The sequence below is a fragment of the Schistocerca cancellata genome, chromosome 1 (assembly GCF_023864275.1).
Source record: "Schistocerca cancellata isolate TAMUIC-IGC-003103 chromosome 1, iqSchCanc2.1, whole genome shotgun sequence".
NCBI lineage: Eukaryota > Metazoa > Arthropoda > Insecta > Orthoptera > Acrididae > Schistocerca > Schistocerca cancellata.
This window is the reverse complement of record NC_064626.1, coordinates 72,738,268-72,763,379: the sequence shown is the minus strand read 5'-3', so window position 1 is coordinate 72,763,379 and position 25,112 is coordinate 72,738,268. Positions and strand designations below refer to the sequence as shown.

Here is a 25,112-nt window from a genome sequence, read left to right as displayed (position 1 = left end):
ATGATTTGCCGTCTATTACTACGAACTGCAACCTTCCTGACAGGAAATCATGAATGCAGTCGCACAACTGAGATGATACCACATAGGCCCGCAGCTTGATTAGAAGTCACTTGTGAGGAACGGTGTCAAAAGCTTTCTGGAAATCCAGAAACACGGAATCAACCTGAGATCCCCTGTCGATAGCGGCCATTACTTCATGCGAATAAATAGCTAGCTGCGTTGCACAAGAACGATGTTTTCTGAAACCATGCTGATTCGTATCAATAGATCGTTCCCTTCGAGGTGATTCATAATGTTTGAATACAGTATATGCTCCAAAACCCTACTGCAAACCGACATCAATGATATAGGTCTGTAGTTCAATGGATTACTCCTACTACCCTGCTTAAACACTGGTGCGAACTGTGCAATTTTCCGACCTGTAGGTACAGATCTATCGGTGAGCGAGCGGTTGTATACGATTGCTAAGTAGGGAGCTATTGTATCAGCGTAATCTGAAAGGAATCTAGTCGGTATACAATCTGGACCTGAAGACTTGACAGTATCAAGCGATTTGAGTTGCTTCGCAACCCCTAAAGTATCTACTTCTAAGAAACTCATGCTAGCAGCTGTTCGTGTTTCAAATTCTGGAATATTCCATTCGTCTTCTCTGGTGAAGAAATTTCGGAAAACTGCGTTCAATAACTCCGCTTTAGCGGCACAGTCGTCGGTAACAGTACCATCGGCACTGCGCAGCGAAGGTATTGACTGCGTCTTGCCGCTTGTGTACTTTACATACGACCAGAATTTCTTCGGATTTTGTACCAAATTATGAGACAATGTTTCATTGTGGAACCTATTAAAGGCATCTCGCATTGAAGTCCGTGCCAAATTTCGCGCGTCTCTAAATTTTAGCCAATCTTCGGGATTTCACGTTCTTCTGAACTTCGCACGCTTTTTCCATTGCCTCTGCAACAGCGTTGTGTACCATGGGGGATCAGTTCCATCTCTTACCAATTTATGAGCCCTGAGGCACCCTGTTCTCCTGAATAAAAGTATTCGAAAAAGCCAAACCCACACATACCTCAAAAACCTGGTCTTTTAAAAATTCCCAAATAAAATGAGGTAGGTGGCTTCACAAGCCCCATGTGTGCATTATACAGAGGATGCCCATCCTCCAGCAGGTATCCATGGCCTTTGCCTAATCAAAAAACACGGCCATAGTCTGACATTTCTGCACAAAACTATTCATAATATAGCTTCACAAGGTGACGAGATGGTCAACTGCAGAGCAGTGCTTATGAAATCCACAATGTACATTCGTTAGCAAATTTAGAGACTCAAGCCACCATACCAGCCGATCATCGGTCATGCGTTCCATCACTTTGCCGACACTGATGGTGAGGGAAATTGGATGAGTAGCTGAATGGAAGATGTTTATCCTTACCAGGATTGGGTATGGGGATTGTAGTGGCTTCATGCCAACGTCTGGGAAACACACTGTCCATCCAAACATGATTATAAATGTTCAAATGTGTGTGAATTTCTACGGGACCATACTGCTGAGGTCATTGGTCCTTAGTCTTACGCACTACTTAAACTAACTTATGCTAAGAACAACACACACACCCATTCCCGAGGGAGGACTCGAACCTCCAGCGGGAGGGTCCATGCAGTCGGTGACATGGTGCCTCAGACGACTCGGCCACTCCGTGCGGCAAATACGATTATATGTATGAAGGAAAAAGTGCTTGCAGTTAAGAGGTAGGTGCTGCTACATCTGGATGTGAATATCGTTTGGTCCTGGAATGGCATTGTAGCATTCATGATTCTGAGAGAGGAAAGGTATCTCCCAAGCCTCCTCCACTCGTTTCCAAGGTAGGAAGGCAGGATGGTATTAGGCAGAGCTCAAGATCTCTGCAAACCATCTACCCAAGGTGTTGGAAATATCAATAGGGTCTACAATGACATCATTAGCTACAGTCAGGAGATGTATCTTGTTTACAGAAATCCTACACAGGTTAGCCCAAACAAAAAAAGAGGGAGGAAAATGGTTAAAAAATTTACTAAAAGAGATCCAACTAACTTTTTTACTATCTCTGATAATGTGCTGTCACTTTGCATGCAACTGTTTATAATGAATACAGTTCTCCTTCATGGAATGACCTTCAAAGCCACAGAGAGCATGGGAACCACAACATGGTGTTCCTCAGTCCACCATGGGACTGGGACACATCACGGCAGAAATGGGGGTGGCACATTCTGCGGCGGTAAGGATGACAATCATAAGGCACTCTACATGATCATCACTGCCATGCAAATGTTGTTTGTCGAACGTTGCCAGTGAAGAGTAGAGCCTCCAGTGGTATGTTGCAGGTAGTGGGAAAACTGTTTGCTTCCAGATGTCGGTTCCTCTGATAAGCTTAATTGTCTTGGTCCCCACTACAAGTCCTCAATGTCTGTAAAGGAAACTTTGTTACACCATGTCTAAGTTTATATACCTTTATGTGTGGATTGGTTAACTTTTATTGATGTGTTTTCTTAGTATGAAACTGACAAATCTATTACACTAGTCAACAGCCATTTTGAATCTGGGATGTGATACATCAACTAGTATGTATTTTGGTATGTAGAATCCAAATATACCTTTCAAAATGTTCTAACACATGCCATTTTGAGTTTTTAAAGTTTTTTTATTTTTGGTATTCAGCATTTCACTTTTTTCTGTTCTTCTGTTTTGATGTTTAATTGTTTGTTTTTGATTTGCAGAGGAGAGCTAGAAGATCCACAAATCGTCAGTAAATGGTTGGTGTGCTAATCCAGCAGTGTGAAAGAGATCCTCAGTGAGTGTTTCCTGTGACAGATAGTGCAAACTTTTGATATTTAAAACTTACACCAAGAAAAATCGCAACTAGTAATTCTCGTTGCTGTCTAAACCACCCACTGTGAAAATTTTGCACCTCATATAGCCTGCATAACCTGTACAACAACCTTAACTGAGTGGTTGAAAGGAAAACACCAAGCCATGCCATTCTCTGTTCCGATGGTGTGGTGTGAGCATAAAGACCATTATCCAGACTGTTACTTCTGTCTTACAAATATTTTAGGACATTTAAGCAAAACTAGACATAAAGCATCCAAATGTATCTTCAGAGCATTTGCCTGTGCCCCATGATGAGGGGTTGCCTATTCCTGTCTGTAACTTGAAAGCCACGGAACCAGACACTATGTCAAGTGAATCAGAAACTACTGAACATATAGAAGAGTACTGCCCTCAGTATCATGACACTTTGCCTCAGCTCTTTAATCAAAATGAACTGAACAATTTGGACTGCAATCTAAAACTTTCGAAACAGCAAGCTGAACTCTTGGGGTCGAGACTGTAACAACGGAACCTTCTACAAACATCAAAAAAAGTTTTGCATCACCCCAGTTTCCAGAACTCCTGAAGATAGACATTTACTGCAGATATTGCATCACAGACATAGTCCCTTTGACTGTTCAGGGATGTCACCAAACCCGCCCAAAGATGTAAACAACCATACATGAGCAGTTCCTATTAGACGGAGGGGGTCCAGCATCCGATCAGTTCCAGTCATTCCACCAAGAAGAAGATACAGGGCTTATATTGATTGTAGTTTGACCATGCCTAGATGCTCAATACTGCGGTTTGATTGCATCCGAATTGTTACTTTGTGTCAGGAAGGGCTCTCCACAAGGGAAGTGTCCAGGTGTCTCAAAGTGAACCAAAGCAATGTTGTTTGGACATGGAGGAGATACAGAGAGACAGGAACTGCCAATGACATACCTCGCTCATGCCGCCCAAGGGCTACTACTGCTGTGGATGACTACTACCTGCAGATTATGGCTCGGAGGAACCCTGACAGCACACCACCATGTTGAATAATGCTTTTTGTGCAGCCACAAGACATCGTGTTACGACTTAAACTGTGCACAATATGTGATGTGATGCGCAGCTTCACTCCTGATGTCCATGGTGAGGTCCATCTTTGCAGCCATGACACCCTGCAGCACGGTACACATGGGCCCAACAACATGCCAAACGTACCTCTCAGGATTGGCATCATGTTCTCTTCACAGATGAGTGTCACATATGCCTTCAAACAGACAATCGTTGGCGACGTGTTTGGAGGCAACCCAGTCACACTGAATGCCTTAGACACACTGTCCAGCATGTACAGCAGGGTGGAGGTTCCCAGATGTTTCAGGGAGGCATTTATGTGAGGCCGACGTATGATGCTGGCGGCATGGAAGGTGCCGTAATGGCGAGGTAATCATCTTCATGGATGACAATTCGCACCCCCATCGTGCACATCTTGTGGTTGACTTCCTTCAGGATAATGACATCGCTTGACTAGAGTGGCCAGAATGTTCTCCAGACATGAACCCTATCCAACATGCCAGAGATAGATTAAAAAGGGCTGTTTATGAATGACATGACCCACCAACAACTCTTGAGGGATATACGCTGAATCACTGTTGAGGAGTGGGACAATCTGGATCAAAGGTGCCTTGATGAACTTGTGGATAGTATGCCATGAAGGATACAGTCATGCATCAATGCAAGAGAACGTGCTATTGGGTATTAGAGGTATCGGTGTGTACAGCAATCTGAACCACCATCTTTGAAGGTCTTGCTGTATGGTGGTGCAACATGCAATATGTGGTTTTTATGAGCAATAAAAATGGTGGAAAAGATGTTCATGTTGATCTCTATTTTAGTTTTTTGTACAGGTTCTGGAACTCTCAGAACCAAGGTGATGCAAAAACTTTTTTTGATGTGTGTAGCTCCAGGGACAAAAATTTCCTGTTTCAGATCAAGAAGAGCTCCCTTCGCTCAGTATTTCAATATGCAGAATTCAATGTGTGTATGCAGAGATGTCAATGGCCTGATGATGCAGCTAGGTGTACAACATAATCCACAGAAGTGGCGGCTATTTATTGACTCCAGTGAAACCAGCTTGAAAGCAGTACTACTGCATAATGGCAATGCATTTACATCGGTACCTTCGGCTTATGCAGTAGATACGAAAGAAACTTATGAAACCATGGCTTTACTGCTAGAGGCAATCAAATATAAGGATCATGAATGTCAGCTTTGCTGTGATTTGAAAGTTGTTGCACTCCTTACAGGTTTACAGGCTGGATTCACGAAATACTGCTGCTTTTTATGCCTTTGTGGCAGCTGTGACACCAAGAACCACTATACAGTCAAGGAATGTCCTATAAGGAAGTCATATGTTTCTGGAAATGTAAATGTGAACAATACCCCATTGGTTCAGCCTGATACAGTTATTTTGCCTCCCCTTCATATCAAGCTGGGCCTTATCAAGAACTCTGTAAAAGCTCTGGATAAAGAAGGTGAGGCCTTCAATCACTTATAAGAAAAGTTCCTCAGGTATTTTTGTTGGATCACAAATAAGAAAATTGCTGAAAGATCCAACCTTTGATACCAAACTCACAGATATCCAATCAGCTGCTTGGTCTTCTTTTAAAGCAATCGTAGAGGGCTTTTTGGTTAACAGAAAAAACAAAAACTATGTTACCATTGTGAATGATCTGTTGAACAACTATAAGAACATGGGTTGTAGAACGTCACTTAAAGTTCACTTTCTACATTCTCACCTTGATTTCTTAATGGAAAATTTGGGAGCCGTAAGCAATGAGAATGGTAGACGCTTTCACCAAGACATTCTTAGGTGAATGACCAAGGCCATTGGAATCCTTCAATGATGGGTCACTACTGCTGGGGTCTTGTTGGGGAGAGTGATAAAACGGCAAACAAAAGAACATCTACATCTACATCTACATCCATACTCCGCAAGCCACCTAACAGTGTGTGGTGGATGGTAGTTTGAGTACCTCTATCGGTTCTCTCTTCTATTCCAGTCTCGTATTGTTCGTGGAAAGAAAGATTGTCGGTATGCCTCTGTGTGGGCTCTAATCTCTCTGATTTTATCATCACAGTCTCTTTGCGAGATATACGTAGGAGGGAGTAATATACTGCTTGACTCCTAGGTGAAGGTATGACCTTGAAACTTCAACAAAAGCCCGTACCGACCTACTGAGCGTCCCTCTTGCAAAGTCTTCCACTGGAATTTATCTATCGTCTCTGTAACGCTTTCGCAATTACTAAATGATCCTGTAACGAAGCATGCTGCCCTCCATTGGATCTTCTCTATCTCTTCTATCAACCCTATCTGGTACGGATCCCACACTGGTGAGCAGTATTTAAGCAGTGGGCAAACTAGAGTCCTGTAACCTACTTCCTTCGTTTTCGGAACGCATTTGCTTAGGTTTCTTCCAATGAATCTCAGTGTGGCATCTGCTTTACCGACGATTAATTTTATATGGTCAATCCATTTTAAATCACTCCTAATGCCTACTCCCAGATAATTTATGGAATTAACTGCTTCCAGTTGCTGACCTGCTATATTGTAGCTAAAGGATAAAGGACCTTTCTTTCTATGTATTCGCAGCACTTTACGCTAGTCTACATTGAGATTCAATTGCCATTCCCTGCTCCATGCGTCAATTCGTTGCAGATCCTCCTGCATTTCAGTACAAGTTCCCATTGTTACAACCTCTTGATATACTACAGCATCATCCGCAAAAAGCCTCAGTGAACTTCCAATGTTATCCATAAGGTCATTTATGTATATTGTGAATAGCAACGGTCCTACTGTTGTATCCGTAATTGGAGAAACAACAAATAACGATTGACGTTGAGTTCCAAATTCTGTTTATTGCCAACAGTTCCACAATACTAACACAACTTGGTGCTTGATCAAGAGCAGTGACTGGGCTGCAGAGTCCAAGTCCGGTACGGTAAACAGTCGTAGCACAGTGTAGCGTCATTCCTGGGTGCAACGTTGATGTAGCAAGTAGGTAGCCCAACACGAGACTCCAGGCGTGGCAGCATATGCGGCTATATAGGGCGAGTGGTGGAGGAATATGCCCGTCGTAACAGAGTCCACTTGTCGTGTCCTGTTATGATTGGCGGCGCGGCCTCACATAACTATCTCTCGGGAGGATGCTGGCCGAGGTTGCCGTGACAGTGCAGAGGCACTCAGTGTGTGAGGCCCGTGCCTGCGCTGTACAGAGCTGCGCACAAGCGGGGCATGCCGGCCGTTGGCTGTATGACGTAAAGACCGTGGCCACGCAGCTGCAGGCACCACGGTGTGGGCATTGACTATACCACATCTACGACACTCCCCTGAAATCACTCTTACTTCAGAAGACTTCTCTCCATTAAGAATGGCATACTGCATTCTGTTATCTAGGAACTCTTCAATGCAATCACACAATTGGTCTGATAGTCCATATGCTCTTACTTTGTTCATTAAACGACTTTGGGGAACTGTACCTAACACCTTGCGGAAGTCAAGAAACACGCCATCTACCTGGGAACCCATGTATATGGCCCTCTGAGTCTCATGGAAGAATAGCGTGAGCTGGGTTTCACACGATTGTCTTTTTCGAAACCCATGCCGATTCCTACAGAGAAGAGCAGCTCTGTCATCGCATTTTTCAAAAACCAAAGACAGTTAAAGGTGAACAATATTTTCTGCACTAATTTGGACCTTTTATTGGCATCACGCCCATATATACATACAAAATAATATTGATTTCAAATGTTCTAAATGTGTATTTTTGTTTGACTCAATTGTGTAAATTTTCACTATTACCTTTTTTATTCTGCTGTGTATCTAGGAAATGTGACATCACAGAGAAAAACTAATTTCACCAGTGTATTCAGCACCCCAAAATTAGTTAAATCCACCCATTTACAAACCAGATGCAGAAAAAAGTTTAAATTTGTTAACTAGTGTTATTAATGTTAAGATGATAAATGGATTTATAATCTTCCATTATTAGTACTACTACAATGAAATTTAAAAATGGAACGTTTATTTCAACTCCTAATTATCTCTTCCCTTATATCTACTCATCAACTGCCTTTCCCATCATTTCTAATTTCTAAAATATTTTTTTGTTGTTCGACGGCATAGTTGATGTCCATCTCATGTAATGTTTCTTTTAATGCCTCATACTGGATGGTTTTCCCACCAAGAAATGGAATAACTAATTCTCTCTATTGAGAAATAATTTTATGCATACTTCACATTGTGCTGCACAGCTGTTCATACTTTAATGTACATGTAAATTATCTCAGCTACTGTTAAGACAATGCTTTAATTATCATTGCTGATTGGGATCACTGATCAGCATCAGGTGGCTGTAATACAATGTAACAAGAACACACATTAATATACACTAATGAGTCAGAAAACCATGACTGCTTCCCACAAGACTGGAAGGCACTGGCTGACCTTACGAACACATGAAGCAATAAGGAGAATATATGAGAGGAGCAGAGACCAATGGGATCTTTCATATGATGATACACACTGCAAAAGGAGAAACTGACTACATAAACTTTGACAAAGGGTAGACTGTTACGCCACGGTGCCCGAAAACAAGTGTATCGAAAATGACAAATTCCAATAGCTGTTGGCGTGATACTGTCACGAGCATGTGTGGAGTGTGGTAAAGGCCACTGAAACTATGGGTACGTGACATGATACTGGATGTCCATGTCTCATCACAGAATGTGGAAGTTTTCCTGCTCTGTACTGCAAAACAGGTGGCTTCTTGAAACATGCAATGTACCATGGATGTAGGCTGATGGGGCAGTATTATGCTTTGGAGGACATTCACCTGGACTTCCGTGGGACCTGCGGTAGTAATTGAAAGCACCATGACAACTATGGACTACGGCAACATTATTGCGGACACCTGCTTCATGCTTGATCTGTTCTCCAACAACAGTGGCATTTTCCAACCGGATAACTGTCCATGTCACAAGCCCAGAATCGCGGATAGTGGTTTGAAGGGCATGATTATGAACTCATGTAGATGTCTTGGCCAGGAATTTCAACCAATCTGAACCTGATGGAATACACTGGCCTGTTATTGGCTGCCAGGTCTGGATCCACACATCACCAGCCCATTATTTTCATGAGTTTTGTAACCAAGCCTGCAGACATCTGATGCCACATAACTCCATAAATCTACTTATTGAATCTCTACCACACACTACTGCTGCTGTAATCCAATAATGGACATCATGTTATTAAGCAGGGGGTCATAATATTATGGCTCAGTGTATGTTCATTTTCTTTCTCCTTTTTCTCTACAGTGATAGCATGCATTTAATAATGACTGATATGGCTTACCTTGTACTGGATACCAGACAGGTCACACATGCGGCCACAGATTCCATCCAATGCATCTATTTCCTTCATCAAATGTCCTTTCCCAATACCACCAAATGATGGGTTACATGACATTTCCCCTGCAAAAAATATAAAATGCACCAAGCTTTGCAAAACATTTACTTTACCTCTGCACTTGTGCCAACAGATGCATGCACACAAAACAAACCTTTTATTAAAAGCAATATTTAAATTTATAATTGCTCGATTTTCAATCAAGCAACATTTTTCTTGTTGGCACACTATAATGACCCATTTTGTTTTAATATTATTCTGATACATGTATTGTCATTTTACATGTCTGTGTGTGTTTTCTATCTGGAATTTATTTAAAGAGATATTAAGAAAAGCCTTCTTGCATTATGGACACTGTTTGACTTGTTTCATCGACAATGTCAGAGACTTTACAATAGACAATTTTTTTTTTTTGTCCTGGTTCTCATCAGCATGCTAACCAAAAATATATAAAATTCTCTCTCTGTCATGACTTTCACCTGATTTGTGTGGCAGTTGATGAAATTAGTGTAGTCCAGAATTCTTTATCTTCTATATCTTACAGTAATATGTATTTTCAACTGGTTACCTGAATTAAATGACAGTCTATCTGCAGCACAGATACTGATGAGCACATATGGTTTGCAACTCCATGCGACAAGTTTCTAAGCATTCACTTGGATTGTAAAGTGAGGTGGCATGAGCACGTGCACAACTTAACCACAAAAGCACACTTATGCCTGCCTTGCACTTATTTCTATCTCACTGTACTGCCTTACAGCTGGGAATGTCAGCATGGTTTCACCGAGTACCATCTTCTTGAGCGATGCAGCAATGGTCAAAACACTATTTATTTCACAATAATGTGCAGTAAGAATATTTTGTGAAGTTGATAACAGAACAGCTTGCAGAATCTCTTCAGGGACCTAGGGATTCTCACAATTAGGTGCAAATATACACACACACCTTACAATATTTGTAAGTAATAACAAGAGTGAATTAATTCGCAACCACAACACTAGATGTAAAAATAATTTCCATACAGACTATTATTATATCCCCACCAATGGACATCATGGCGGAGGCAGATGAGCTGGCATGTGTAGTGCAGTGGGATAGTGTGGAAACCTGTCATGGGGGGTGCACGCAACACATACCATGGACAGACCTGCTGAGGGATTTACATGTGGGTGGTAGTAGGCCAGAAGGACCAGTGCTTACTCAGAGTTCAACCGTCACGGACTTTACCTAGTGTACTGTGCTGTGTGTTGTGCCAAGAGCTTAGCTGTTAGTCGTCTATGCCAGACGCACACTAGAGTTCTTCACGTGCTCATCTCTACATGGGTTCAGTCTCTCTGTTTCCTGCAGGTGGACTTGCATGGTGAGTTTGTTTCCTTCATGGGTTCTGTTCCCGAGCTACCAATGAGCCACCACTGGCCCATGAAACATTTGTGCCAACTGTATAGTGAAGCGGTGTTGTCACAACTGTGCATATACTAAGTGTAACTAGGGTTCACAGTTAACTTCATATTCTGGTGCAAAATTCTACAACACGTTACCGACAGCTATCAGGCAAGAAACTGAAAATCACCAGCTATTATAAAGCAACGTGAAAGTACGCCTAGTTGTCACTCCTATTAGAATATTTGGACTCAAGAATGTACAGCCCACAACTTTAATGTTTGCATTCACAGATCTTGCTTTGTTTGAAGTATTCAATAAAAACTGGAGTTGTACATGTGAGGCGAAGAGCAGTAGCTTTTCACCACAAAAAAGCTGATTTACACCTAATATATATATAGAAGGTAGCTATCAACATAATTCCTTTGATTCTCAGAAGAATAGATAAGCATTAGACACACTCTCACTATGCCTGAATTGGAATAACAAAGTGATCAAAGCTAGTTGTTTACTAAACCACAACCGTAATAACTACAACCAGAGCACGAATTTGGTCACACCTTCTGTCCTGCGCACAGTTATTGTATAGCTCTGCAGCCTCAGCTGGCAGTTACCAGTCAACTGCAGATGAAAATTGCAGTCTGCAATGTAATTCTTGTGCCTTGTTCTTATATGGTTTGTTTCTCCCTACAGCATGTTTCTTTTAGCAGATGTGTGAAACTAACTGTGACATTGCTTAAGAAAATGATGAAATAGGAATGTACCCAGTATGGAACTGCACTGCTGCTCCTACCAGAGCTGTTTATGCTTGCAAATATTGGCGAATTGACAACATTCTCCCCCTCCATGCTCAACTGCCAATCAGAATGTTATTCTGATCCAAGTATAGCAGTCTTTACAACAGTAGTCTGTAGTGCCTACTTCTGCCTAATAATGTACTTATTCCACATACCTGAAAAGGTTAAACGGATGTATCAGGCATGATGAATGAATGAAAAGTAAGCTAGAAGTAATTCTCATAATTATTAGCAAGAATGATTGAGCACCAGTCATAAGATTTTATTAGTCTACTTACAGAAGTAACTCACAATGATTGCCTTTGCTTTTTAATGTTTATCTCAATTCATTTCATGTCCCTGGAAACTCTCCTTCATCTACAGAACATGATGTGTGAATGTATGTATGAAATGCTACTGTTACTCGATAATTATTGTGAAAATTTCATTTCTCATCTCTGGTAGTCTTTAGTGTGTTAAATGCCAGAATTACAAGAAAGCAAAATCTCCAAGATTAATGACCAGTTACAGCTACCCAAAACTTACAAGGGGAGGTCACCAGGTGTGGGATTCACTTTTTGAAACAAAATGTAAGGTGATGAAGGTTACGGTCCAAGATATCACATCCTGCAACAATTCACCCTGGTGCCCTTGTTTGTGAATAATTGATGAAAAAAAAAATATTCAGAATTTTGGGTGACATTCTAGAGCTTTAATAATGATGAAAGCTCACAGAGCAGCCCTGCAGCGTAGTTGTTAAGGTACGTTCCTGACTTATGGAAGGTTGTAGGTCCAAATCATGTCAGATAGTTTAAATGTCTTTTTTTTTTATTTTTATTTATTTTCAAATCTTTATCGAAATGACTTTGGATCATTATTTTTGTTAAGTTACTTTTTATACAATTTCTAATCCTTTGTCATGTCATTTTAATCATCATATTATCTAGTTCATTTGCTATTATTTTGTCTTCCAGTCATTCTTTTTTCATTTGGAATCTCTGTGCATGTGGTTTTATTTATTCTTATGTATTAACATTAATTTAATATCTTCCATTTTACCATTTTATATTTTCGTCTGTATTATTCATTCATTATTTCTATTCCTCATGTTGCCTTAATTTTGTTTTATTTATAATTCCTTCTTTCATTCAAATATTCATTTGCTTTATTTTGTACATAGTGCAACAAGAATTTATGGTTTAAATGATTGTATAACAATCAAATGTTTGTATGATGATCACTATCCAAACTCTTGTACCAGGTGATCAAAAAGTCAGTATAAATTTGAAAACTTGATAGACCACAGAATAATGTAGACAGAGAGGTAAAAATTGACACACATGCTTGGAATGACATGGGGTTTTATTAGGAAAAAAAAAAATACAAAAGTTCAAAAAATGTCCGACAGATGGAGCTTCATCTGATCAGAATAGCAATAATTAGCATAACAAAGTAAGACAAAGCAAAGATGATGTTCTTTACAGGAAATACTCAATATGTCCACCATCATTCCTCAACAATAGCTGTAGTCGAGCAATAATGTTGTGAACAGCACTGTAAAGCATGTTCGGAGTTATGGTGAGGCATTGGCGTCGGATGTTGTCTTTCAGCATCCCTAGAGATGTCAGTCGATCACTATACACTTGCGACTTCAGGTAACCCCAAAGCCAATAATCGCACGGACTGAGGTCTGGGGACCTGGGAGGCCAAGCATGACGAAATACCCATGTCATTTCAAGCATGTGTGTCAATTTGTACCTCTCTATCTACATTATTCCGTGATTTATTCAGTTTTCAAATTTATACTGACTTTTTGATCACACGGTACATCACATAGTAACAAAACATACATTTTTGACACAACTGCACAGCCATTATAAATAGATTATTTTGTCTTTTGGAGTTAACCAACATCAACAGATTGGTGGTTGTAAACTTTTAAGTAATATGATAAATAAGAAAATTAAAATCACAATCTCAACATTCTTTTTTCATGACAAAATACAAGGGCATGTTGCAAAGGTAATGTCTCTGAGTTTTTATGTGAAAATTCTTATAGATTTTTAAATAAAACAATCTTTATTAACATTTTTCATCTTTATTCTTCATTTCTACATGATTATTTCTCAACATCATCACCCTGATGACGAACACACTCCTCCCAATGAGAGACCAGTTGTTGATAATATCCCTGTAGAATGTTTGACCTCGCCTCTGCTTGCACCACTCTGTCACTATCAAAGTGAAGTCCTCAAAGGTGTGCTTGTAAGTTTTGGAAACAGAAAATCGAATGGAGCCAAGTTGGGATGTATGGAGAATGTTCGATGAGACTGAACTCGAGTGTCGGGCTAATGCAGTGCTCAGTGTGGTCCAGCATTGTCATGCTGAGGGAGAGGGTACACCAAGTGTGGATGAACTCCTCAAATTCAAAACTTGATTACAGCATGCTGTTTCACATGCACTGCCATAGTTACATTACACATCATGTTACACACTCCAATTCAGAGCTCTCTAGTGCCAGAGGGCTCTATATAAGCAGACACGAAGAATAAAGATGTAGAATGTTAACAATGTTTACTTTATTTAAAAAACTTTAACAGTTTTCACATAAAAAATCTGGAGGCATTACTTTTCAGCACACCCACGTAAGAGCAAACAAAATTGTTAATGCGATGATTACAATCAAGTGACAAAGGATTAGAAATTTTAAACAAATACATTTAAACCAATTAATTGAAAAAATTGATAAAAATTCATTTTGATAAAGATTTGAAAATAAAAAATTTTAAAGCACCTGATGAGATTTGAACCCACAACCTTCTGTACATGAAGTATGCACACTAACCACTACACCACAATTCTGCTCTGTGTACTATCATCATTGTTAATGCTCTAGAATATGTAGCAAAATTCCAGTCTCTCTTTTTCCACGAGTTACTCACAAACAAGGGACCACCACAATGAATGGCTGCAAGCTGCGATACCTGGGACCTTAACCAACATAATCATATATCTGGTTTCAAAATTTCGATCGCACCACTAGGGACCTCTCCTCATTAGGACAGACTTCAACTTGAAGAGGCTTTCAAAAAATTCCACAGCAAAACTCAAATCTGGTAGAAAATTCAAAGAGCTTCTGGTCTTATGTAAAGTACATCAGCAGCAAGATATGATGGCAATGGTAATGTTACGAATGATACTTAAGTGGAATTACTAAACACTAGAGTTATTAAACACAGCTTTCTGAAATTCTTACACAAAAGATGAAGCAGAAAATATTCTAGAATTCAAATCAAGAACGGCTGCCAACATGAGTAATTTGGAAGCAGCAATACAACTTGTCACTTAATAAATGTAAGTCTTCTGGTCCAGATTCTATACATATTAGATTTTATTTGGGATATGTTGAGGAAACAGCACAATTTTTACCAATAATAGGTGACAGGAAGCTCAAAGGAAGATCTGTAGGTAAAGGTTTGAATGTTGTGAAGGTCATACCAATCCACATGAAAGGAGATAGAAGTACTCGATGAATTGTAGATCCATGTAACTGACATCAATTTACGGGGGACTTTGGAGCACAAACTGTGTTCCAGCATTATGAAATAGCTTGAAGAAAATGATGTACTGATACGTAACTCCCCACGTTTCTTCCATTCAACACGTTTCTGTTGCAGTCTGGCCGGAGGTAGTGGTCATGTGTGCAAGGCGTGCTTGCTTGTGTGAATGTGTGTGCACTTATCTTTTGTGAAGAAGGCTTTGGCCACCCAAGCTAATATGTAACAGTCTTTTCATCGTGCCTGTCTGCAACTCAGCGTGTCATCTTTACGGTGAGTAGCAATCTGCCCCTTTCGTAATATTATTAATGCATGATCTTTTTTAGATGTCTGATTGTCTTTATTAGACACCTCTATTACTGATACATCATCACTCCTTAAAGACAGACTAATAAGTTACATGAACAAACACAACCTCTTTAACAAACAAGTGGTGGTGGTGGGGGGGGGGGGGGGGGAGCACAATGTTGGCCATTACAGAGGTCACAAACGTGGTACTTGAAGCTCTTAACACGGATAACTATGCTGCAAACATGTTTTTAGACTTGTCTAAGGCTTTTGGCACTGCTGATCATAAAATACTGTAAAATAAGCTAGAAGCGCTAGGTGTAAGAGGAATATCAAACACAATATTCCAGTTTTACCTGGAAAACAGGATACAAAATGTAGAGAGTGTTCACACATCTGTTGGTGGTAAATCATAGATGTTCTCCCAGTAGTGTATTGGGCCTAATTCCGTTCTTAATACATATATATCAATGATTTTCCAGACAGTATAAGACATGGAGGACAGCAGTAATTTCATAATTGCTGATAAAGCACAAGAATTCATATTGCAGAAAGGAAATAAAACCTTCACGTATGTTTATTATTTGGCAGTATGTAATAAATTTCTGCTGAATATAAAGAAAACAAACAGTATGCACTGCAGCATAAAAATGGGAAACAACTCTTGTCATATTAAGTGTAGGTGATGAAACTATAAACTGTATAACAAACAAATTTTTGAGGATGAATATTCATTGTCAGCTAATGTGGAATGAGCACACAAAGAAACATCAGCATGTTGTCCTCTTAGAGTTTTAGTTTCAGTTCATAACAGCCAATGTCTTGTAATGATATACAGCACAACGCCTATGTACACTCAAGTCTCAGCTAGAGGACTCCTTTCTGAGGATCAGAGATGCAAAACATGGACACAGTTTTTAAATTGCAGAAAAGGGCCATAAGAATAAAAACCAGAAGCAGCAGACAGGTTCATTGTAAAGAGCCATTTAAAAAATTGGACGTCCTTATTGCACCAAGTGAGTACATCTACCCATCTGTGGTGCACATCAGGGAAAAGATTATTTCACCAATAGTTTGACGCATAACTGAGGGGAAAAGAGCCAGTTTGGACTAACATTTATCAAGGAAATACAGACAAAACTCAAAGCAGCATTTTCTATCAGTGAATAAAATTGTAATAAGAAATGAAAAGGATTACAAAACATCTGTTTAAAAAGGCAGCTAAAACATACTTAATATGCAGTGTGTACCACACAGTTACAGATTACTGTGCTTAAGGCAACTCAGAGTAGTGGCTGGTATTGAAAGGGGATACCTACAACAACCTACTGCATTTCAATACATGACCATGGTACACTGTTATCGCAAGTAAATCGTGTGTCAAGATGTAAAATGCATGACAGTAATTTTACCCCAGTCAACAAAGAATAACAAAAACTTGAATAGCGGAACAATTTCATGCAGTTGCAAATTTTTGTACAGCGGTATGAGGGAGCGATATGAACAAAATGGGTCATTTTACGTCAAGTGGCCTAAGGGTCCCCACTCGACCATCTCCAATTTCGATGAAATTTTTACTGGATATACGTATAGACCTTACATGAAGCACTGCCAAATTACAGCTTCATAAGTAGTATGGTGGGGCCTCTAGCCAACTTTTCGTTAAGGCTCGTTTTTTGACATTGCGACTAAAATGAATAAATGATCAACTTTGTTTCACCATTGCTCAGGATCTAAGAGACCTGTTGTGCTGAAACTTTGTGATCCTGTTCAACTTTTTGGGTACAATAGTTTAGTTGTAGTACAAAAGGTCAAACTATGGTAAATAGTGTGCTATCCAAGTGGCTTATAAATCTTAACATACCAAATTTTGGCTATACTTTATTGCCTTGTATCTACTGAAAGAGTAACTTTCTGAAGCTAATACTTTAGTTATCTGCAGCCTGCCAGCATGTCATAAAGCTCTGCAAGTGGAAGCCAGATTGCTTACATAATAACCGAGTTATCTGCACTCACCTTGTCTGATCAGAAAAAGTTGTTTTTATTTAGGAGACGGGTCAGTTTAGTGTCAACAATGGAGTTTGGTAACATGCTTCAACAATCAGTCTGAAGCACACTGTTGTGTAGTGAAGAGTGTTCAGATGTTGAGTGTGCCTTTTTAAATCATGTAAAGTGTGTTGTCTTTACTGGATAAACATCTTTTTTCGGTAAGTAAAAATTATTTCAAGGTAAGGGTGACTCTTTAGAAATGTGTATCAAGCTATTTAATTTTTTTCTGTTCTATTCTCAAGGAAGTTCCCATTATCTATGATTGTTTAATATTTTTCAGTTGGAAATAGACACCACTTCTACTTTATCTAATATTGAAACAAACGACAATTAGAAGCATAAATTTAATTGTAGTGTAATGGATATCAACGAGGTTTCAGTACCGTGTATCACTGGCCTTGCAGATAATTCTGCATGTCATCTGAAAACATACACACATCAACAAGGCTTCATTCCAATCAAAGAATTTTCAGCAGAGCAACAGAAATTAATAAACCAAAGAAGTGAGATATGTATTACTGAAAATGTACATATATGCTTTCATCACAAAGCAATACTTGTGGACAAATATGACTTTTTACAGAGATCTTGTTGTAATCCTTTTGGTGCAAAGAACCATCCTGTTAAAAAGGGCTTAAGGATTGTCAATATGGAAACAGCAAAATAATTGCAAACTGTGACTAAGAGCAATGTGAAACCTGGTCAGAAGATCTGTCAAACCTGCAGAAAACAATTTTTAGCAAAGAAAGCAGAAAAATCACAGTCAACTTCAAACCAGTCAGAAGATGAAGCATATCAGAAGTATCAATCAATTCAAGTCTAACTGCTTTTGGGGTCTCCCCTCTAAAATTTCAGAGAGTATCAGAAAGGGAAGTGAAATGTTACACAAAACGAAAAATAAGTGAAGCGAAAGAGACAACTGTGAATAACATTGCTGCTGCTGGAGGATTCGCCCCACCAGATCTTCAAATACCTAGCATGGGCCTGAAATTGGATATTCCAAATTTTGCGAATTGAGGCCAAAATGGTGCATCACTGTGGGTGCTGCAGGAACCCACTCAATTTGTGTTTCAACTTTACACCAAAATGTGAAACTGATGCTTACAAGCACTCCAATTAAAGATGATTATTAGAGTCTGATTGCTAAAACAGTGTGTGATTTGGAATCCAAAGACTGGAACAGGTTCTAGAAAGTAGTTTTGAAGACAGTGATCCAGGTCATACCATTGAGTTCAAACAGTGGGTGCACACTGATAGAGATACATTAGAAACCAAGCAGATGACCACCGAGGATTTTATTGAAGATCTGATTTCAAAAATTGACAAACTTTCCACTCATCATTATGTTGCAAAGCACCAGAGCAAGCACCTAAAATGCATAAAAGAAAGCTGTAAGCCAACTGAACTGACCATATTAATAGACTTCACTGAAAATTATTCCTTCATTGTCCAGGATGCAGCTCTAGGTTTTCACTGGAATAACAGCCAAACAACTTTACACCCATTTGTTGTGTACTTCAGAAATAACTTAGACAGCTACCATATAATAAGCAACAGTCTGAAACATGATGCAAGCACTGTAAATGCTTTTATAGTGAAATTAATAGAAGATCTAAAGTGTCTCCTTGGAAAAATCACACACATTTACTACTTCAGTGATGGGTCAGCAGTGCAGTACAAAAACTTTAAAAATTTTCTGAATCTCTGCCACCATCAAAATGACTTTGGAATATTAGCTGAATGGAACTTTTTTGCTACAAGCCATGGAAAATCTCCATGTGATGGAATTGGAGGGACTGTAAAGCACCTGGCAGCAAGAGCAAGCCTTCAAAGACCAACTGAGGACCAGATTTTGACACCAACTGATTTGTTTAAATAGATACCAATTGATTTGTTCAAATACTGTACAAAGAATATCAGAGGAATCCAATTCATTTTTGTTTCAAAAGAAACTGAAACATTAAAAACTGAGCAGGAAGCAAGGTTCAAAAATGACTGCACAGTATCAGGAACAAGAGAGAATCACCATTTTGTGCCATTAAATTAAAAGCAAGTTTCTATTAGACGAGTATCCGGTTATACAAATTTTTTGTGGCAAAGCTTGACAAAAGTCAAGCAACAATTTCATTCCGAAATATTACAGCCTTACATCCGGGCCAATACGTTGCCTGTATACATGAGGGAAAATGGTGGATTGGTAATGTGTCTGAAGTTTCAGAAGAAGAAAATGATGTTTCAGTCAGTTTCATGCACCCCAATGGACCTGCACAGTCATTCTATTGGCCAGCTAGGCAGGATGCTTATTGGATTCCAAACCAACACATTATTTCTGCCAGTCCAGCTCCATCAGAAAAACAATGGGCCGACATTATAGCTTCTTAGGATCAACTGTAATTGCTATTGGTAGCAAATTTCAGCAAATGAAATGAATTAATAAGAACTTGGTACCATAAAGCGTACAACTGGTAGATGTATTTTCTAATGTAATATAAATGTAAGTTTATTTGGTATGACAAGATTTATGGGCCACGTTGATAGCACACTATGAAGATTTACCATAGTTTGACCTTCTGTACTACAACTAAGCTATTGTACCCAAAAAAGTTGAACAGGATCACAAAGTTTCAGCATGACAGGTCTTTTATGTACTGAAAATGGTAAAACAAAGTTGATCATTGATTCATTTCAGTCGCAATGCCAAAAAACGAGCTAGTGGCCCCACCATACTACTTATGAAGCTGTAATTTGGCACTGCTTCATGTAAGGAATATTATGTAAATCTTGTAAAAATTTCATCAAGATTGGAGATGGTCAAGTGGAGAGCTTGTCTAAATTTAGGCCACTTGACATGGAATGACCCAAATACTAAAAATCCTGACCAATTAGGTGTGACCATGGGAGTGGGGGGCATTTAAGGCTTCCTATTTTTATGTCTTTCTTTAATAACTCGAAAACTGTGGCTTTTAGTGAAAATACTTTTCAGTACAAAAACATATTACATAAAATTTCCAAAAAGAGCCAAATGCTTTTTTCTCCAGGAATAATAATTTCCACATTGTGTGTGATGAAGAAATTCAGTGTTTTGATGTTATACAATTAAATTTTATTTTTAATGAAGAGAGGTTAATAACAAATTTTACAAGTACAGTAGAGCCATACTAAAGGGTAAATTGTGATCTAATGGTGTAATATGGTGGAAGAGAGAAGTGGGGGTTAGAAGTGTGAAGGAAGATGGTTGCTGGATTGTGATCATGGGATTATCTCCTTTGTAGGTCTGCAAACTGAAGAGCTAGCAGGTGATTCCCCACACTATCTACTCCACTGCATCATAAGAAGCAACTACAGGGTATTTCAACCGAGCAAGGTGGCACAGTGGTTAGCCCACTGGACTCGCATTCGGGAGGACGACGGTTCAATCCTGTGTCCGGCCATCCTGATTTAGGTTTTCCAAGATATCCCTAAACCGCTCCAGGCAAATGCCAGGATGGTTCCTTTGAAAGGGCACGGCCGACTTCCTTCCCTGTCCGACCCTAATCCGCAGCCCACATTATGAACCACTGGCAATATAGTGTGCAGACACCCTGGCAGGTTGTTTCTTTTCCACAAAGAGTATTAACACAATGTGAAATACAGATATTAGTTACTAATAATAATAATGCAATAAACACACATGGACAAATCCTATAGAAATTTCTGCTCAAAGATCTACACTGCTAGATGTAAAATTAAGTCTTTGTCATCCATTACGACAGTTGTAGTGTTTTTCCAGGAAAGCCGACTTCATCTGCCACAAGTACAGACAGACAGACTGTACTTCCCTGACAAATTCTCTCCAGTTTCCTTACGTGAGTGGACAAAATAAATTCACTGGGCTTGTGTTTATATAGTGGAGTTATTTTCAGTTTTAAGTAAGTAAACTGCAGTTGTTAAGTGGGCATTTATGTAAAATACACACCCATAAACAATGGCTGAGAAGTGTGTAATTCATAAGTGTGATGATGTCAGTGACCCATGTAATGATGGTGGAAAAGTGACTGGATTGGTACATGTGGCACTCTGCAGCTGTCTGCAGTTGACAGCTTATTGTAAAGGTGTGTAACTGTGGTGTAGTCACTTGCTGATGAATTAATGACTGACAAAAAAGTTACAGCACTCTGTCAGCATTAATTGTGCTACTGGTAACTTAATCATAGCTACTGGTAACTTAATCATAGCTAACACTTGGTTTAAGAGTCATGAAAGAAGGTTGTATACATGGAAGAGCCCTGGAGATACTAAAAGGTATCAGATAGATTATACAATGTTAAGACAGAGATTTAGGAACCAGGTTTTAAATTGTAAGACATTTCCAGGGGAAGATGTGGACTCTGACCACAATCTATTGGTTATGAACTGTAGATTAAAACTGAGGAAACTGCAAAAAGGTGGGAATTTAAGGAGGTGGGACATGGATAAACTGAAAGAACCAGAGGTTGTACAGAGTTTCAGGAAGAGCGTAAGGGAACAATTGACAGGAATGGGGGAAAGAAATACAGTAGAAGAAGAATGGGTATCTTTGAGGGATGAAATAGTGAAGGCAGCAGAGGATCAAATAGGTAAAAAGACGAGGGCTAGTAGAAACCCTTGGGTAACAGAAGAAATATTGAATTTAATTGATGAAAGGAGAAAATATAAAACTGCAGTAAACGAAGCAGGCAAAAAGGAATACAAACGTCTCAAAAATGGTCTCGACAGGAAGTGTAAAATGGCTAAGCAGGGATGGCTAGAGGACAAATGTAAGGATGTAGAGGCTTATCTCACTAGGGGTAAGATAGATACTGCCTACAGGAAAATTAAAGAGACCTTTGGAGAAAGGAGAACCACTTGCATGAATATCAAGAGCTCTGATAGAAACCCAGTTCTAAGCAAAGAAGGGAAAGCAGAAAGGTGGAAGGAGTATATAGAGGGTCTATACAAGGGCGATGTACTTGAGGACAATATTATGGAAATGTAAGAGGATGTAGATGAAGATGAAATGGGAGATATGGCACTGTGTGAAGAGTTTGACACAGCATTGAAAGACCTGAGTCGAAACAAGGCCCCCGAAGTAGACAACATTCCATTAGAACTACTGATAGCCTTGGGAGAGCCAGTCCTGAAAAAACTCTACCATCTGGTGAGTAAGATGTATAAGACAGGCGAAATACCCTCAGACTTCAGGAAGAATATAATAATTCCAATCCCAAAGAAGGCAGGTGTTGACAGATGTTAAAAGTACCAAACTATCAGTTTAATAAGTCACAGCTGCAAAATACTAACGCGAATTCTTTACATACGAATGGAAAAACTGATAGAAGCGGACCTCGGGGAAGATCAGTTTGGATTCCGTAGAAATGTTGGAACACGAGAGGCAATACTGATGATGACGATGTTTGGTTTGTGGGGCGCTCAACTGCGTGGTTATCAGCACCCGTACAATTACCCAATCTTTGCTCAGTCCAAATTCGCCACTTTCCTGGATGATGATGAAATGATGAGGACAACACAAACACCCAGTCATCTCGAGGCAGTTGAAAATCCCTGACCCCGCCGGGAATCGAACCCGGGACCCCGTGCTCAGGAAGCGAGAACGCTACCGCGAGACCACGAGTGGCGGACTCGAGAGGCAATACTGACCCTACGACTTATCTTAGAAGAAAGATTAAGGAAAGGCAAACCTACGTTTTTAGCATTTGTAGACTTAGAGAAAGCTTTTGACAATGTTGACTGGAATACTCGCTTTCAAATTCTGAAGGTGGCAGGGGTAAAATACAGGGAGCAAAAGGCTATTTACAATTTGTACAGAAAGCAGATGGCAGTTATAAGAGTCGAGGGGTATGAAAGGGAAGCAGTGGTTGGGAAGGGAGAGAGACAGGGTTGTAGCCTCTCCCCGATGTTATTCAATCTGTATATTGAGCAAGCAATAAAGGAAACAAAAGAAAAGTTTGGAGTAGGTATTAAAATTCATGGAGAAGAAATAAAAACTTTGAGGTTCGCCGACGACATTGTAATTCTGTCAAGAGACAGCAAAGGACTTAGAAGAGCAGCTGAACGGAATGGACAGTGTCTTGAAAGGAGGGTATAAGATGAACATCAACAAAAGCAAAACGAGGATAATGGAATGTAGTCGAATTAAGTCGGGTGATGCTGAGGGAATTAGATTAGGAAATGAGACACTTAAAGTAGTAAAAGAGTTTTGCTATTTGGGGAGCAAAATAACTGATGATGGTCGAAGTAGAGAGGATATAAAATGTAGACTGGAAATAGCAAGGAAAGCGTTTCTGAAGAAGAGAAATTTGTTAACATCGAGCATAGATTTAAATGTCAGGAAGTCATTTCTGAAAGTATTTGTATGGTATGTAGCCACGTATGGAAGTGAAACGTGGACGATAAATAGTTTAGACAAAAAGAGAATAGAAGCTTTCGAAATGTGGTGCTACAGAAGAATGCTGAAGATTAGATGGGTAGATCACATAACTCATGAGGAGGTATTGAATAGAATTGGGGAGAAGAGGAGCTTGTGGCACAACTTGATTAGAAGAATGGATCGGTTGGTAGGACATATTCTGAGACATCGAGGAATCACCAATTTAGTATTGGAGGGCAGCGTGGAGGGAAAAAATCGTAGAGGGAGACCAAAAGATGAATACGCTAAGCAGATTCAGAAGGATGTAGGCTGCAGTAGGTACTGGGAGATGAAGAAGCTTGCACAGGATAGAATAGCATGGAGAGCTGCATCAAACCAGTCTCAGGACTGAAGACCATGCATCTTCCAAGGTGGGTGTAAATAGGTCTGATGAAGATAGACTGATCACACTCAAATCTAGAACAGTAATCTGCTGTAATGCATTGTTGGCTTATGTTGAAATATCTGAAGTTCATAATACCTTCAGTAAGCTACTTTGTTGCAGATGGAGCCAATTTAAGACTCGACTTTAGATATTGGAGGAGCTGAAGATGGGGTACTGCATCTGATACCCCTCACACTGTGATAAGTATTCCAAATCATTCATAGTGGAGACAAGGAAATCTAAATTGTTTAACACATATTGACAGCATGTTAAACTTGGGTCAGGCTCTTCAGTGTGATGTACAGCTGACACCTCCAACTGTTGAGTGTTTTCACATAATAGTTCAATTAACAACTGCAAGTAAGTACTCACTTAATAAACTGAAAAACTCCACAATACGAATATGAGCTCCATGAAGTTATTTTTCCTAATTTCATAGGAGAAATGTTGGGGAGGTATAGTCTGCCTGTAAAATAAAAAGCAAGCTGCACTTGTTGGAGGGAAGTTGTCTTTCCTGGAAGACTGCTACAGCTGCCATACAGGATAACTATGAGTCAATTTCTCCACTAGCGGAGTGGAAGAGGATGCAGCGATTTACATAGATTCCGCACATATGTGCTTCTGGTGTTAATATAATTAGTAACTCATATCTGTATTCCACATCATGTTAATGTACTGTGTAGAAAACAAACACCCCCAGGCGTGTCTGCATTGCCTGTGTTTCATAAAGGGTGATTCGTAAGGATTGGTATAACTTTGTGAAACACAATGTGATTACTTCTTGTGGCACAGAGCAGTACAGCACAGAGGGTTGGGAATTGCCTGCTTGCTCTTCAGTTTGCAGACTTACGATGGAGGGAAGTCCATGAGTGCAATCAAAACAATGTGTCCCACGATATGGTTCTACAGCATTTAGAACAGGTACACACATTTAATATTTGTTCTTAACCCACTTCATTT

The 25,112-nt window shown here is 39.6% G+C and overlaps 1 protein-coding gene across 1 annotated transcript in view; it reads right to left on the bottom strand.

The window, feature by feature from the left end:
- The window catches only part of LOC126165227 (protein MTO1 homolog, mitochondrial), a 98,973-nt gene that overhangs the window by 70,702 nt on the left and 3,159 nt on the right, over nt 1-25,112 (bottom strand). The window contains exon 3 of the mRNA XM_049920302.1: nt 9,240-9,358. Coding sequence (XP_049776259.1) covers nt 9,240-9,358 — 119 coding nt within the window. The remainder of the gene's footprint in view (nt 1-9,239; nt 9,359-25,112) is intronic.